The sequence below is a fragment of the Phocoena sinus genome, chromosome 8, assembly GCF_008692025.1.
Source record: "Phocoena sinus isolate mPhoSin1 chromosome 8, mPhoSin1.pri, whole genome shotgun sequence".
Classification (NCBI taxonomy): Eukaryota; Metazoa; Chordata; class Mammalia; order Artiodactyla; family Phocoenidae; genus Phocoena; species Phocoena sinus.
In genome coordinates, this window is record NC_045770.1 from 100,063,647 (window position 1) to 100,077,850 (window position 14,204).

Here is a 14,204-nt window from a genome sequence, read left to right on the forward strand (position 1 = left end):
GGAAGGACAGCGACAGCCTGGGGCAGTTCCTGGACGGCTGTGCAGGTGTCCACCCACAGCAGCTTCCTATGCCAGGGGTGGTCAATCCCAGCACGTCCTGGGGTGTAGCAGGCGCACCAGGAATGGCATGTAACCTGCAGCTGACGTGTCTGTGCAGGACTCACATTCTCCACGAGGTGGGTAGCAGCACATGGAAGACCCTAGTTCCTAGTTGGGTTGTTGTAGGACAAGGTTGAGAACTGCTGGTTTATTCCGTTCCCATGACCACCAGGAGAGCCAGGGGCCTTTAAAGGAATGGAACAGAGTGGACGCTTTTGCAAGGCGATGAATGAAAGCAAGACATTCCCAGGGCTGAAGGTCTGGCATGGATGCGGACTGGCCTGTGGAAGGCCGTGGCCCCCAGGGCGCAGATGGCAGTAGAGGATGCGTCCTCGCATTGTCTTCCTGTCCCGTTAGTGTCCGTGAGTGTGAACATCCGTGGATTGGGGTTCGGGTGGAGCGGCAACACGTGGCTGATGGTTGTTACATATTATTTCCTTCTACTAAATGTCCATTCTCAAAACTGATGGGCCAGCAAGTCTGCCCCTCTTTCAGAATTTCCAAGAGTCCTGCCCCCAAGTCCCAGTGATTTTGCCAGACAACCCTGTCTCATCTCCACCCACCTCTCTCTGTCCCGTGGCACTTGGCCCATTCAGGCTGCGTCCTTCCCTGCCTGGACCACTGCAGTGATGCCTTCTAGTTCATGGTCAGCATTGCAGTTGGTGTGCTCGAAACCCTGCAAGGTCTCCTCCCATCCCCTGCCAACGTCTGAGTCTCATCCCTCGCAGCTCCTTCTCCGTGGCCCCTGCCCCCACTCTGCCTTCAGCTTCCAGTCCTGTCTCTCATCTAGAAATTGGCACATGTTGCCCCAGCCTCCCCAGCCTAGAACCTGCCATGACTAATGAATCCTGGTCCCTCAGGACTTGACTGAGATGTCACCTCTTCCGAGAAGTCTCCCCTGATTTCCCAAGGTTGTGTTAGCCCTCAGAGCCCCCTGCATGACTCATGTCATAGTTGTCTGCTTACTCGTCTGTTTCTCCCACTGGACTAGAGACTTCTGGGGACAGGGATTGTGTCTTCTTCATCTCTGTGTTCCAGAGCCTGGCACCCTGCCTCCACAAGGGAATATACCCTGGGGTTGGACACCTGAGAAAAGGCTCTGTCTTGACCTCTTAAGAGCTGTGCGATCTTCAGTAAGCTACTTAACCTTTATCTGAAAAACGGGGGAGAATAATACTCCTTATCTTACGGGTTTTTTGTGAGCATCAAACTGAGATAACCCAGCACTGTGGCTGGTGTACAGTAAAGGAAATACCTGCACTTTATTTAACTAATAAATTAATTAATACATGTTTTGAGATTGCTTACTATGTGCTGAGTGCTGTTCAAGGGGCTGAGGATACAACAGTGAACAAAACGAGCACAAATCTTTGTTTTCATTGAGTTGACATGTTGGGGGAGATAAACAAATGAATAGAAGAGAAGAGAATAAAATAAAAGAGAATAAGATGTATTTAGTGTCACATATAATAAAGGCTATAATGAGAAAGTTGGATAAAGAGATGGAGATGACAGTGGAGGTTTCTTAGAGAGAGTATAATATAATAATAATAATTTATTATAAATCAGAATTTCTCAACCTCAACACTAGTGACACTTCAGACCGGCTAATTCTTTGTTATAGGGCTGTCCTGTGTGTTGTAGGGCATTTAGCAATATCCTTGGCTTCTATTAACAAAATGCTAGCTGCATCCCTCCACCTCCGTGTGACAACAAAAATGTCTCCAGACACTAGCAAAATGTCCCTGGGGGGTAAAATCATCCGTGGTTGAGAACTACGGCCATAAATAAGTATCTGCTGTGAGAGGGTATCGTGGGCTGAATGGTGGCCCCCGAAAAGATATGTCCACATCCTAATTCCTGGAACCTGTGGATATTATCTGATAGGACAAAGGATGTGATTAAATTAAAAATCTTCAGAGGAGGAGCTTATCCTGGATTATCTTTTGGGGTCCTAAATGCCATCACAAGTATCTTTATAAGAGAAAGGCAAAGACAAGAGGTAACAAGTATTGGTGAGGCTGTGGAGAAAGGGAACCCTCACGCACTGTTGGTGGGAATGTAAATTGGTACAGCCAGTATGGAGAGCAGTATGGAGGATTCTCAGAAAAGTAAAAAATAGAACTATCAGAGGATCCAGCAACTCCACTTCTGGGTATCTATCTGAAGGAAATGCAATAACTATCTTGAAGAGTTATCTGCACCCCCATGTTCACTGCAACATTATTCAAGACATGGAAGCAACCTAAATGTTCACTGAGGGGTGAATGGATAAAGAAAATGTGGTGTATATACACAGTGGAGTATTAGTCAGCCATAAAAAGGAAGGAAATTCTGCCATTTGCAGCAACACGGATGGACCTTGAGGGCATTATGCTAAGTGAGATAAGTCAGACAGAGAAAGGCAAATACTCTATGATTTCACATATATGTGGAATCTAAAAAAAATGAATTCATAGAAACCGAGACTAGACTGGTGGTTGTCAGAGGCAGGGGATGGGGAGTGGGGAAATGGGCGAAGAGGGTCAATTTACAAAGGGAGAGAGGGCTTCCCTGGTGGCGCAGTGGTTAAGAATCCGCCTGCCAATGCAGGGGACACGGGTCCGAGCCCTGGTCCGGGAAGATCCTACATGCCGCAGAGTGACTAAACCCATGCACCACAACTACTGAGCCCGAGTGCCACAACTCCTGAAGCCCAGGCACCTGGAGCCCGTGCTCTGCCAGAAAGGAAGCCACCCAATGAGAAGCCTACGCACTGCAATGAAGAGTAGCCCCCGCTCGCCACAACTAGAGAAAAGCCCGTGCACAGCAACAAAGACCAAAAGCAGCCAAAAATATAAATAAATAAATAAATTTATTTTTTTGAGAAAGAGAGAAAGGCAGAAAGGCAGAGGGAGATTAGACAGACCCATACAGAGGATAAGGCACTGAGAAGACAGAGGCAGAGATTGGGGAAATGCCAAGGAACTCCTGTTGTCACAAAAAAAGGCAAGGGACAGATTCTCCCAAAGAGCCTCTGCAGCCCTGCCGACACCTCGATGTCAGATTTCTGGCCTCCAGAACTGTGAGAAAATAAATTTCTATGGTTGAAGTCACCAAATCCTTCGTAACTTATTACATCAGCCACAGGAAATAAATCTAGAAGAGATATGTCATCCGTGAGTGTGGTTTCACCGTTAAACGTTATAATCCAAGATTCACATTTCCATAGGAGAATTGATGAAAGAGGTCGTTGATGTGGATGATGGGGACCCCCATCTGCAGATCACACAGAGCTGTAAAAACTTTAGCCAGTGGACTCCAGACACCAAAAGATGTCTACAGGGCAGCTCTATATGGATGAAGTATACAGATTTGAATGTCAGGCCCTCTTCTTGGGGCCCCAGACCCAGCTAGAAAGGGCCAGGATGACATGGCTTAGCACTAGTAGGACAAAAGAAGCCTCAGGGATTTTCATCAATGGTAAATTCAGGATGAATCAACATGGTTTGAGGTCACCCTTGGCCACAACCTAACAGTGGTTGTCAAGGTGATGAGATTAGAGTGATTTTTTTCTTTTCTTAATTTTCAGAGTTGCTCTACTGTGCTTCTAAGGCTTTGATTGTTCACAAAGGTCACATTTGGTATCAGGGGTATCATTCTGCTCTACTCCAGGCTGATCAGACCCAACATGGAGTGTTGGGTTCAGCAGGTACCACATTAAAATTTCAGTGGGGGGTGATCAGGAGGGGGCGAGGACTCGAAATCCTGCCCATGGGAGAGGAAAGACACCAGGGCATCCTGTCCCTGTTGTCAAATCTCCACAAGGCTGCTCCTTCAAGAGGGCTTACGTGTCACTGGCAATGCTTGGGAGAAGAACAGGATATTCAAAATGCTGGTTTTCAGCTCTAAGTACCATAGCCCTTCCCACTGAACCAGCAGTTCTCAAAGTGAGGTCTGTGGAACCCTAGTGGGTCCCTGAGACCCTTTCAGGAATCTAGAAGGGCAAAACTATTTTCATAAAGAAAGTAATTTTGAGATAACCAACAAGGACCTACTGTATAGCACCGGGAACTCTACTCAGTATTCTGTAATAACTTATATGGGAAAAGAATCTGAAAAAGTGTGGATATAGGTATACGTATAACTGAATCTCTTTGCTATGCACCTGAAACTAGTACAACATTGTAAATCAACTACACTCTAATCTAAAATAAAAATGAAATTAAAATGTTGAAGTATGAAGACATAATTTGCCTTTTTACTGACATAATTTGCTTGGTACAAAAGCAGTGATGGGTAAAACTGCTGGTGTCTCAGCATGAATCAGAGGGGGGGCATTAAAGTTTACTAGTAGCCATTGAATTCTTCACCCCCATATGCACCCAGAGTAAAAAAAAAAAAAATTTGCTAATTTTACTTAAGCATGTCTTTGAGGAAGCAATTAAAATGATTAACATGATTAAATCACATTTCTAATGTACCTGAATTTTTAATATCCTACATGACAAAATGAGCAGACATGACAAAACCATAATAATGTATAAAACACTTCTGCTGGATATTACACTGTAGTGTTTGCCTCTGGGAAGAGCAATTGTGCCATTGCTTGCTTTGCCAGCTCAACTAGTTGTGTTTTTTTTTTTTCACGGAACGCCACATTTACTTGAAACTATGGTGATTCAGACTTAAGGACTGGCAGACAATTTTTTGAAAATCAATGAAGTGAGCTTGTCACTTCAGAGAAATCAACTGACAGTATTTGTTGCCAATGATGAAACTGGAGCTTTTAAGTGAAAACTGAAATTTTAGAAAACTTGTAGTAGCCACCATGATCTTGACAGCCTCCCAAAACTTAAAGTTTCCTGATGGGATCAGAGATGATATTAATGAATGTGATTTTTTTTTTTACATTGTATAATGAAGTATGTCAACCTTTGGAAGATCTACATAACTCTGTGAACCAGTATGTTCCAGAATGACTGATGCGTGTTATTTCAAAATCACGCATGGATAAAAGATCCATTCAGGTGCAAGACAGACCAATGGATTTTAATTTAATAGTGCATTCAAGTTCATTGATATGATTTCAGATTCCATATTGCAGCTAACCTTTAGAAATTATCACTTAAGTTTTGTAGTAGTGTCAGAGAAGACTATCTAAAATTACCTAAAAAGACAATTAAAATACTCCTTCTTTTTCCAACTACATATCATGAAGCCACATTTTTTCCATATACTTTAACCAAAACAACATATCTCAGCAGATTGAATGAAGAAGCAGATATGAGAATCCAAGTGTTCTCTATAAAGCCAGTCACTAGAGAGATGGGTAAACATGCAATACAATGTTACCCTCCCCAATAATTTTTTTTTGGTTTGGAATATATATTAATGTTTTCATAAAACGTGTTACTTATGTTGTTATGTCATGAGTTTATTGTTGCTATTTATTTACCTTTCTATTGAGGTATAGTTAATTTACAATGCTGTGTTAGTTTCAAGTGTACAGCAAAGAGATTTAGTTATACATATATGTATTCTTTTTCAGTATGGTTGCTATTTTTGAGCAAATTACATATTTTAAATTTCTCAGTTTAATTTCTAATATGGTAAATATGGACAGATATAATCCACATAAACAAAAGTCCTTTGGCGTGCTTGATAGGTTTTAAGAACATCAAGAGATCTTGAGACCAAAAGAGGTTGAGAGCTGCTGCCCTATTTGTGTTGAACGATGGCAGGAAAACCACACAAAGATTTGGGTGGCTTGCCAGACTGAGGAAGATTTGGGAGATCCAAAGGTCTGGGGCGTGCTGGGGCATTGCCTCTAGGGTAAAGAACAAGCTTTGCACCTTACATACCCTACCACTGAGAACAGCACAGTACACGGTGGACCTCTTTGGATTTTGGAACATATATCACCTTTGGGGATTCTGTTCTGACTAGTTCTCACGTGACCTGGGGAGCTGCTCATTCTGAGTGGGGCTCAGAGCAAGAGAATATTCTTGTAGCAGGCTCAGGCAGTGGTGCAAGCCACTGTGCCATTCTGTCCCTAAGACCCATACAGTTTAATCATGCCAGAGACACCAAGGTGGATAAGGATGCTGTGCGAAGTCTCTGGAAGGCTCTAATGGAGGAGAATTTGCAGCACAAACCTTTAGGGTCCTGGAGCAAAGCCATGACTCCTGCCACAGAGAACCACTTGTCATTTGAAAACCATCTCCTGGTATGTTACCGGGCCCTGGCAGAGATTGTGCCTGATGATGGGTCACCAATGACCAGGCAACCCGAGGGCCCGCCATGATCCGGGCATCATCATACACACTAGGGAGAGGGTAGCAGTGATTCACTGCACAACAGCTTCAGGCCCAAAGAGGCCCAGAAGGTGCACGCTAGTTACATGAACAGAAGGTTCCCACCTCTGTGGTCTCCATGTTTCTCTTTTAACTCATACCTCTGGCCTCAAGGGAGCTGCCCTTGCTGGAGGCAAACCTCAGGCCTGGTTCACAAATGGGGCAGCACAACGGTTGTTACTAACTTGAAATGGATGGAAGCCGCCTTAAAACCTCACTTAGAGGTGGTCCTAAAGGATAACGATGAAGGGAAATGCTCCCAGCAGGCAGAGATGTGAGAGTACGTGGGAGGAAAAGTGGCTGGAGGTGTGGATATACATGGACTCCTGGGCAGCAACCTGGAAGGAACATGACTGGAAAATCAGAGATAAGGATATTGGGGTAGATGAATAGGGACCTGTCTGTGGGAGTGAGCATAAAGCATGCAGTTCTTGATGTCTTATGTTAATGCCCAGCGGGGAGACCTCCAACAAGCAAGGGGGCATGATGTCTTTTCCTGCAGGTGTTTCCAGCGTCTCTCCTTTGGCCACACCGGTGCTGCTGCAGTGGGTGACAGGAATGGAGGCCACCTGTGGGGTGGACATTTCTGAGGACCATCTCATAAGTCTGAGATGGAGCACGAGTGACACATAGCGTGACCAACTCAGTGGTGCATCCTTTTACTGACTTTCCTTCTTTTCCGATTTCACTGCTTCTTGTTCCTCTCTCTGCTCCCTGGGATCCCATTCGCAAATAACCTACCTGCAAGCAAAGGCTCTACAAGATATTACCCTATTTAAAATTATAACCTCTTGCTGGCACTGCTAACCTCCCTTACTCAGCTCTGTGTCTTTTCTCCATATAATTTACTTATTTATTATGTCTACTGTTTATTATGAGACTCTCCCACTAAAATGTGAGCTTTATAAGAACAGGAACATCTGTTTGTTTTGTTCAGAGCTGTGTGTCCCCAGCACCTAGAACACATGATAAAGTTGTTTGAATGAATGGCTAAGTGATTAGGGCTAATGGCATGTACATCAAGGGGCTGAATATTTAGACTGTGGTAGAGAACTCTGGGCCCCAGCAAAGACAAGGGTTGGCTGTGGCTGCTTTGAAGATTGTGGTCAGGACTCAGGAGTCTCAGGACTTGAGACTCAGCAGTAGGCTTGACTTGGACTGGGGGCAGGGCTGGTCCAAAGTTCAGAGCCCCACGGAGCCAGAGCCTTTCCAGGTAGAGGTGCTATGTTTCAGCCCAAGTCTTTATTGTTGTCTAGTGACAACCCCCCCCCCCCCGCACCACCCCCAGCAAGGCTGAATTGCCTGTGGTGAGAGGCAGGGTCTTGGGTCAGACAGACCTGAGTTCAGAGCCCAGCCCGACTATACTTAGCTGTGGGAACTTGAGCAAACTACCTCTCTAACTTCAGTTTTCTTGTCTGCAGCGATGTGTTAAGGCTGGTACCTATTTAGTTGGGTTGTTGTGAGACTTGAGGGGGGAATCCCATGTCAAGTGTTTAGTACAATAGAAAGTTCACACTAAGTATCAGTTGGCATTAAACTTTCCCCTGTGTCACATGGCGGGGGCTGCAGCCCCAGGGCCTCCCTTCCTTCTGGTCAGAGTCAGATTTCCCTCAATAATGTTGCTTGTTCTTCTCTGCCGGGCCAAGGGCAGGAGAGAGATTCAGTATGGATGAAAAATGCCTGGTTGTCCACGTGATGCAGAAAGATAAGGTGTTCTTGCAAATTGAGTTTAAAAAGTCCTGGCTCCAAGAGTTCTAAAAATGAGCACATAGATTTGGGCAGCCAGCTGGGCACATCTGCCAGCTTCCTGTTCAGAGTTTTGTGTCCACGAAACATAGGCTACTTCAGGTGAATCATGTGAGTTCCCAGTGATGCTTCCACCATGTGGTCCTCCCTTGCCTTACCCTGTACCCTCTGCCAGGAGCACCCTTCCTGCCACCCTACACCTGTCTCTACCTGCTGAACCTACCCATCCTACTGTTTGTCCTGCCTTTCTTATTTCATTTCTTTTCCTTTCCTTTCTTGGTTTTATAGAAGCCTTTCCCCACTAATTGTTCCACATTTAACACGCACATTTAATTTAACAAAGTTAAAAGCTACTCAAAAATTTGTGTTCCTGCAAGTAATAGACCTTTTTTTTTTTTAAACTCTGATCACTCCTTAGCAATTCCTTTGCTATTGTTTCCTGGTTCTCTGTTTTTATCTTTTTTATTTTCCTAACCCAACAAATTAGACATTCTTACAATTATTTTATACCACTGATGCTTATTTAATTTATCTCCATGTTCACATATTACTTTGGTCACTATTCCTACTTGAATCTTATACTTTCCTTCTGGGATTATTTTCCTTGTCCTTGAAGAACATCTTTTAGAATTTCCTTATGTGAGGGTCTGTTGTAAATGTTTTCATTTTTTATCTGAAAATGTATCTGAAGCAAACTCAAGCTTAACAGTTATTTTCTCTTTGCACGTTGAGATGTTATTCCACTGTCCTCTGGTTTCAATTATTGCTATTAAGAAGTTAGCTGTCTGTCTACTTTATAGTTCATCTTCTCTTCAGTGATTAGCAGTTTCACTACTGTAGGTGTTGGGTGCAGATTTCTTTTTACTTATCACACATGGATTGGGGGAGCTTCCAGGATCTGAAGATTTTGTCTTTCATCAATTCTGGAAAATTTCCATTTAGACCTATTCAAGTCCTTGTTCAATCTTCTATATCTCTTAAGCCCTGTTCCCCATTTTCCATCACTTTGTTTCTCTGTGTTGCATTTTCCATAAGTTCTTCAGATATATTTCCAGCCCATGAGTTTTCTGTGTAGCTACGTTATTCTGCTGTTTAATCTGTCCATTGGATTGCTAGTTTTTTTTTGAAGATTATATTCATCATTTATAGAAGTACTATCTTGTTTTTTTTTTTCAAATTTTCCTAGTCATTTAAAATAGTCTCATTCCTCTTTTTAGGATCAAGTACAAGGTTGAAATGTTCCTTCTTTCGGGTTTCATGCAGCATGGTCTGGGGAGGAACTGGGCACCAAGTGGGGCTGAGGAGGTGACCCAAACCAGCAGCTCAGCCTAGCCCTGGGTCCAGCCTCAGCCTGAGCTCCACCTTGGTCCTCAGCATTCCACATGTTTCTTCCCCTCTTCCCCAGTTCCATTGGGAAGGTCCAAACCTCCAGATATACTTCTCCTTACAAGACTATCGATTGACCTGGCTGGAGAACCTGAGTGTAAATCAACATCAGTCCAGGGGCCCAGTGGTAAAGCAGAGCCCATGTCTGTCTGAAGCGCTTAGCAATAAAGCAGACGGGGTGAGTTTTAAAAATGAATGATACTAAAAAAATAAAATAATCTCATTCCATATATATACCCGTGATAACTAACTTTTATTTCTTTAGGCATATGAAATATCCTTATTTTATATTATGTATACCATAATTCCAATATGCAACGTTTTTGAAGGTTTGAGTCTATTATTTATTGCTACGTGTAATTCTCACTTAAAATGACTTGTTGTGATGGTTAATTTTATGTGTCAACTTGACTGGGCCATATGCCCAGATATTTGGTTAAACATTATTCTGGGTGTGCCTGTGAGGATGTTTCTGAATGAGATTCACATTTGAATTGGTAGGCTGAGTGAAGCAGATTGCCCTCCCCAGTATGCATGGGCCTCATTCAGTCCATTGAAGGTCTGAACAGAACAAAAGGACTGAGTAAAAGAGAATTTTCTGTCTCTCTCTGCCTGTCTTTGAGCTGGCATACTCATCGTATCCTGCCTTTGGACATGGACTCAGACTGTAACTTACACCATCAGCTCTGTCGGTTCTTAGGTCTTCAGACTTAGACTAGAAATACATCATCAGCATTCCTGAGCCTCCAGCCTGCCAACTGAGATCTTGGGATCTTAGCCTCCATAATCACGTGAGCCACTTCTTATAATAAATCATATATATATATCCTACTAGTTCTGTTTCTCTAGAGAACCCTGACTAATACACTTGTATCTTGCATTTTATGATTTTTTTTTTTTTTTTTTTTTGGCGTATGAACTCATGTTCCTGTGAAACTTTTCTGTGGGGGTTCTTTGAGGCCTAAGTTTCAGGTGTTACTCCAGAGAGGATTTTCCTACTTGATTCTGCTGAGTACCTAGGGAACAACTCTCTACTTTCTTTAAATTCTCCCGTTGTTTTTTGTTTTTGTTGTGCTGTTCTCACATATGTGCTGTGAATTCCACCTCCAGGCCCATTTGGGGTCAGGCTGGTGGTTAGGAGAATTCAGGGGTGGCGTTCCTTTTTCTTTCACTCAGTATCAAGGCTGAGCTTAGCAAGTTCTGCATCAGCTCCCTTCCAGAGGTTTTCCTCTCCTAGGTCATCCACTGTGGGTGTTATTTTTCATCATTTTGCTTTAAGTGGGAGCTACTGATTCTGCTTTTCACTTTGCTCAAGCTCTAGGTTTTGACCCATTAAGCTGAAGTTCTTGGCCACATGGGATCAGCAGGTACCACAGAGCAACCTCTGCTTATGCTCTCAGGGATCTCTTTGGATGTTTGCTTTTTGTCGTTTCTGGCCTCTGATAATTATCCTTAATTTCTTGCCACCTCTGCTAGGCATTTCTAAAGATGCTTTAAAATATTTTTATCCAATTTTTTTTTTTTTTTTTAGTGGTTTGTTTCAGGAGAACTTTCCAGCACTTGCTATCTCCTGTATTGCCAGAAACGGAAGTCTAGACATCTTTCCTGTGCAATCAAACATGTGTCTCTCAGGACGCTGCTTATCAGCAAGAGACCACCCACTGTGTCCATCCTACCCTGGTCTGCGGTTGGTCACCTGTTTGTGAACTACCTGCTCTTTGAGGGCAGGGCTGTGGTTTCCTGTCTTCCTCCTGAAGAGGTCTCTCTAAGGGTAGGTTGAATGGAGTTGAGAATGGAAGTGGGAGGTATCCACCTGCTGCCTGTGCTACCAGAACCTTCCACAAGAGGGCAGCCTCAGCGCAACTCCATCCACCCCGCAGGGAGGGGCAGGAGGGGCCCAGTTCCCTGTGGCTCCAAAACCTGTAACTTCAGATACCCACTCTCCATTCCACAGGGCGGGGAGGTGAAGACAAGCAAGGATGAGGGAAGTGTCAAGCCAGGCCAGGTGAGTCTGAGATGGGGTCATGATGGGGAAAGGTCAGGACAGAACCAACCTCCTCTGGACTCAACTTCTTCAAGGGTTCTGTTTGGATGACCAAATTAAGTGACCTGTTCCTTCGTTCACTCAACAGCATTTGTTCGGCATCAACTGTAGGCCCCACAGGGAGTGCAGTGGTGAATTAAACACCCTTGGGGCTTCCCCGGTGGTGCGGTGGTTGAGAATCCGCCTGCCAATGCAGGGCACACGGGTTCGAGCCCTGGTCCGGGAAGATCCCACATGCCGCGGAGCAACTAAGCTCGTGAGCCACAACTACTGAGCCCACGTGCTGCAACTACTGAAGCCCGCGCGCCTAGAGCCCGTGCTCCACAATGAGAGAAGCCACTGCAACGAGAAGCCCGCGCACCGCAACGAAGAGCAGCCCCCGCTCGCCGCAACTGGAGAAAGCCCGCGCGCAGCAACGAAGACCCAACACAGACAAGAATAAATTAATTAATTAAATAAATTAAAACAAAAAAAACCACCCTTGGTCCCTGCGTCTTTCCCAGTGTCCACTGCAGCCCAACTGGACAGCTCAGCGTTTCCCAAACAGCCCCGGGCGGCCTGCCCCTGCCCCTTTGCTGCTGCTGCTGCTTCTGGCCCAGCGGCGTCTGCCCGTCACTGCCTGTTGAAATCCTGCTTATCCTCCGGGGCCCGGCTCCCGTGCCTGCTTCCACAGAGCAATAAACCCTCAACCCAGGACCCAGGGGAGCAGGGACTGGAGCCTTCTGCACCGTCGCCGGGGCCGGTTCCAGCCTGCAGAGGAGGTGGGGAAACCATCTATCAGATCCTTCCTGCTTTACCATTCTCTGAGGGGAAGTGGAGGTGCTCCCTCTTGAAAGTGCAAAGCCACGTCCTCCTTCTTCCCAGCCATCTTTGCACCTGAGAACAAGGTAAAGCTTGGGATTCAATCCCATGAGAGCCAGATTCCATGGGCTAGGACAGAAATGGGTCACTCATCCACTCTTCTAATATGTACTGATGGAGTGTTCTACTTACTATGTAACAGGTCTCCAGAAATGAGGCATGGCCCCTCTGCTTCCCTCTTCCTTAGGAGACCCTTGAGGCCCCTGTGTGTGTGTGTGTGTGTGTGTGTGTGTGTGTGTGTGTGTGTGTCTCACTCTGCGACTCTTGGGGTTCAGCCAGGCTTGGGGAGCTCACAGTCGAGGCAGCTGAGCTCTCCTCGCCTATATTACCAGCCTTGCTTCCTGGAGACCGAAACCACAAGTAGAGCACAGAGGCGTGAGAGACACTCACAGGCTGGGTTTGGCCGCATGCGTGCAAAGGGGTGCTGTCTCCTGATGAGAGAGATACACAAACGGGAGCAGCTAAGGGCAGAGCCGCTGCGAGGGGCACTCGGTCGCCTGCCCACCTTCTGGCCCTAGGATGGCGCTTCCCACTGGCGGGCAGGCATAGCGGTTGGAGATGACACCAGACATAATGCTCTTCTTCGTGGTTGCTGGATTGCTGACGGCAGCTCTCTCAGGTAGCCCTCTCCCCACCTCCTGCGCTCCTGCAGGAGAGCCTGGGACCTGCCCTCCTGGCTCCTTTTCTGCTTCTTTTCTCACACTCACCTGTCTGGAGCCTTTTAGCCAAGACTATACTCTGGTACCAGGATGGTCCCAGCTGTGTCAACAGCATTAGGGGCCCAGAGAGGGTACAGGGACCCCCGTGAGGGGCTGAGGCTGTGCCTGGGCAGTGCTAAGAGGACCCCTGAGGGTCAGATAATGCGGGTAGCATGTGGGGTGTCTTACCAATCGGCTCGCAGGCTTGCAGGAGGGAGACACCTCCCACCCACAGGCTCAGGAACCCCTGCATCCTTATTTCTTGCCAACTCTCAGGAAGGAACCGTTTGCCTTCCAGAGAACTAGGGCCACTGACGATCATATTTTCAACCCCAAAGCTGAGGCCCTGGGTTCACCAAGCTTGTACCGCTCACAGCAGAGCCGTCCTGAAACAGAATTCAGGAAGCTAAGCAGAGCTGGGGACAGCTGGCCGCTGGTTGCTCCACTGGGCGTAGTTTAGGGCACAAGTGAACAGAAAAGCTCTTGAGGCTCAGATCCTCCCTGATCCTGAGCTCTGTCTGGGTGCCCAAACACCCTCGCAACCTGGGCCAGGCATCAGGTGGCAGGAAGTTTGGGGCCCTGGGCTGTGCTCATCGGGTGCTTGTTGGCCCCTGTGGAGTGCAGGGTCCAAAGGGGCAGGAGCTGGGCAGGAGATGCTCTGGGCCCTCACACTGGGGGATAAGGAGATGGGTATGGAAACAGAATTCTGGACCTGGGAGTCTGGGTCCACCTGGCAGTAGAGATGCTAAATGCTTTGAGTGTGGTGTTAGGGAGACCCAGGAAGGCCCCATCAGGAAGCCTGGAGCATTCGGGGAGCCGTGGGGGGCTCTTCTCCCTGCCTCTGTCTGTCTAGAGGCATGTGCTCCCAGCCTCCTGACCTCGCACTGGTTCAAGGAAAGCCGTTTAGCTCTGGGACCAGGAATATGTGCTCTTTTGGCCCCATATGGGCCCGGAAGAGAGGCTTTGCCTGTCTCACTCTACCAGGAGCCCCTGGAGCTTGGCCACTTTCTGCCCCCGAGATGAACAGACAGATGG

The 14,204-nt window shown here is 46.3% G+C and overlaps 1 protein-coding gene across 8 annotated transcripts in view; it reads left to right on the forward strand.

Annotated features, from left to right (window-relative positions):
• The first annotated feature begins 12,843 nt into the window (after positions 1-12,843).
• CD6 (CD6 molecule) overlaps positions 12,844-14,204 on the forward strand; it is a 41,690-nt gene continuing 40,329 nt past the window's right edge. For all 8 annotated transcript variants that reach the window (XM_032639977.1, XM_032639979.1, XM_032639981.1 and 5 more), the window contains exon 1: positions 12,844-13,090. In XM_032639977.1, the coding sequence (XP_032495868.1) occupies positions 13,030-13,090 (61 nt within the window). In that variant the 5' untranslated portion in view covers positions 12,844-13,029. The remainder of the gene's footprint in view (positions 13,091-14,204) is intronic.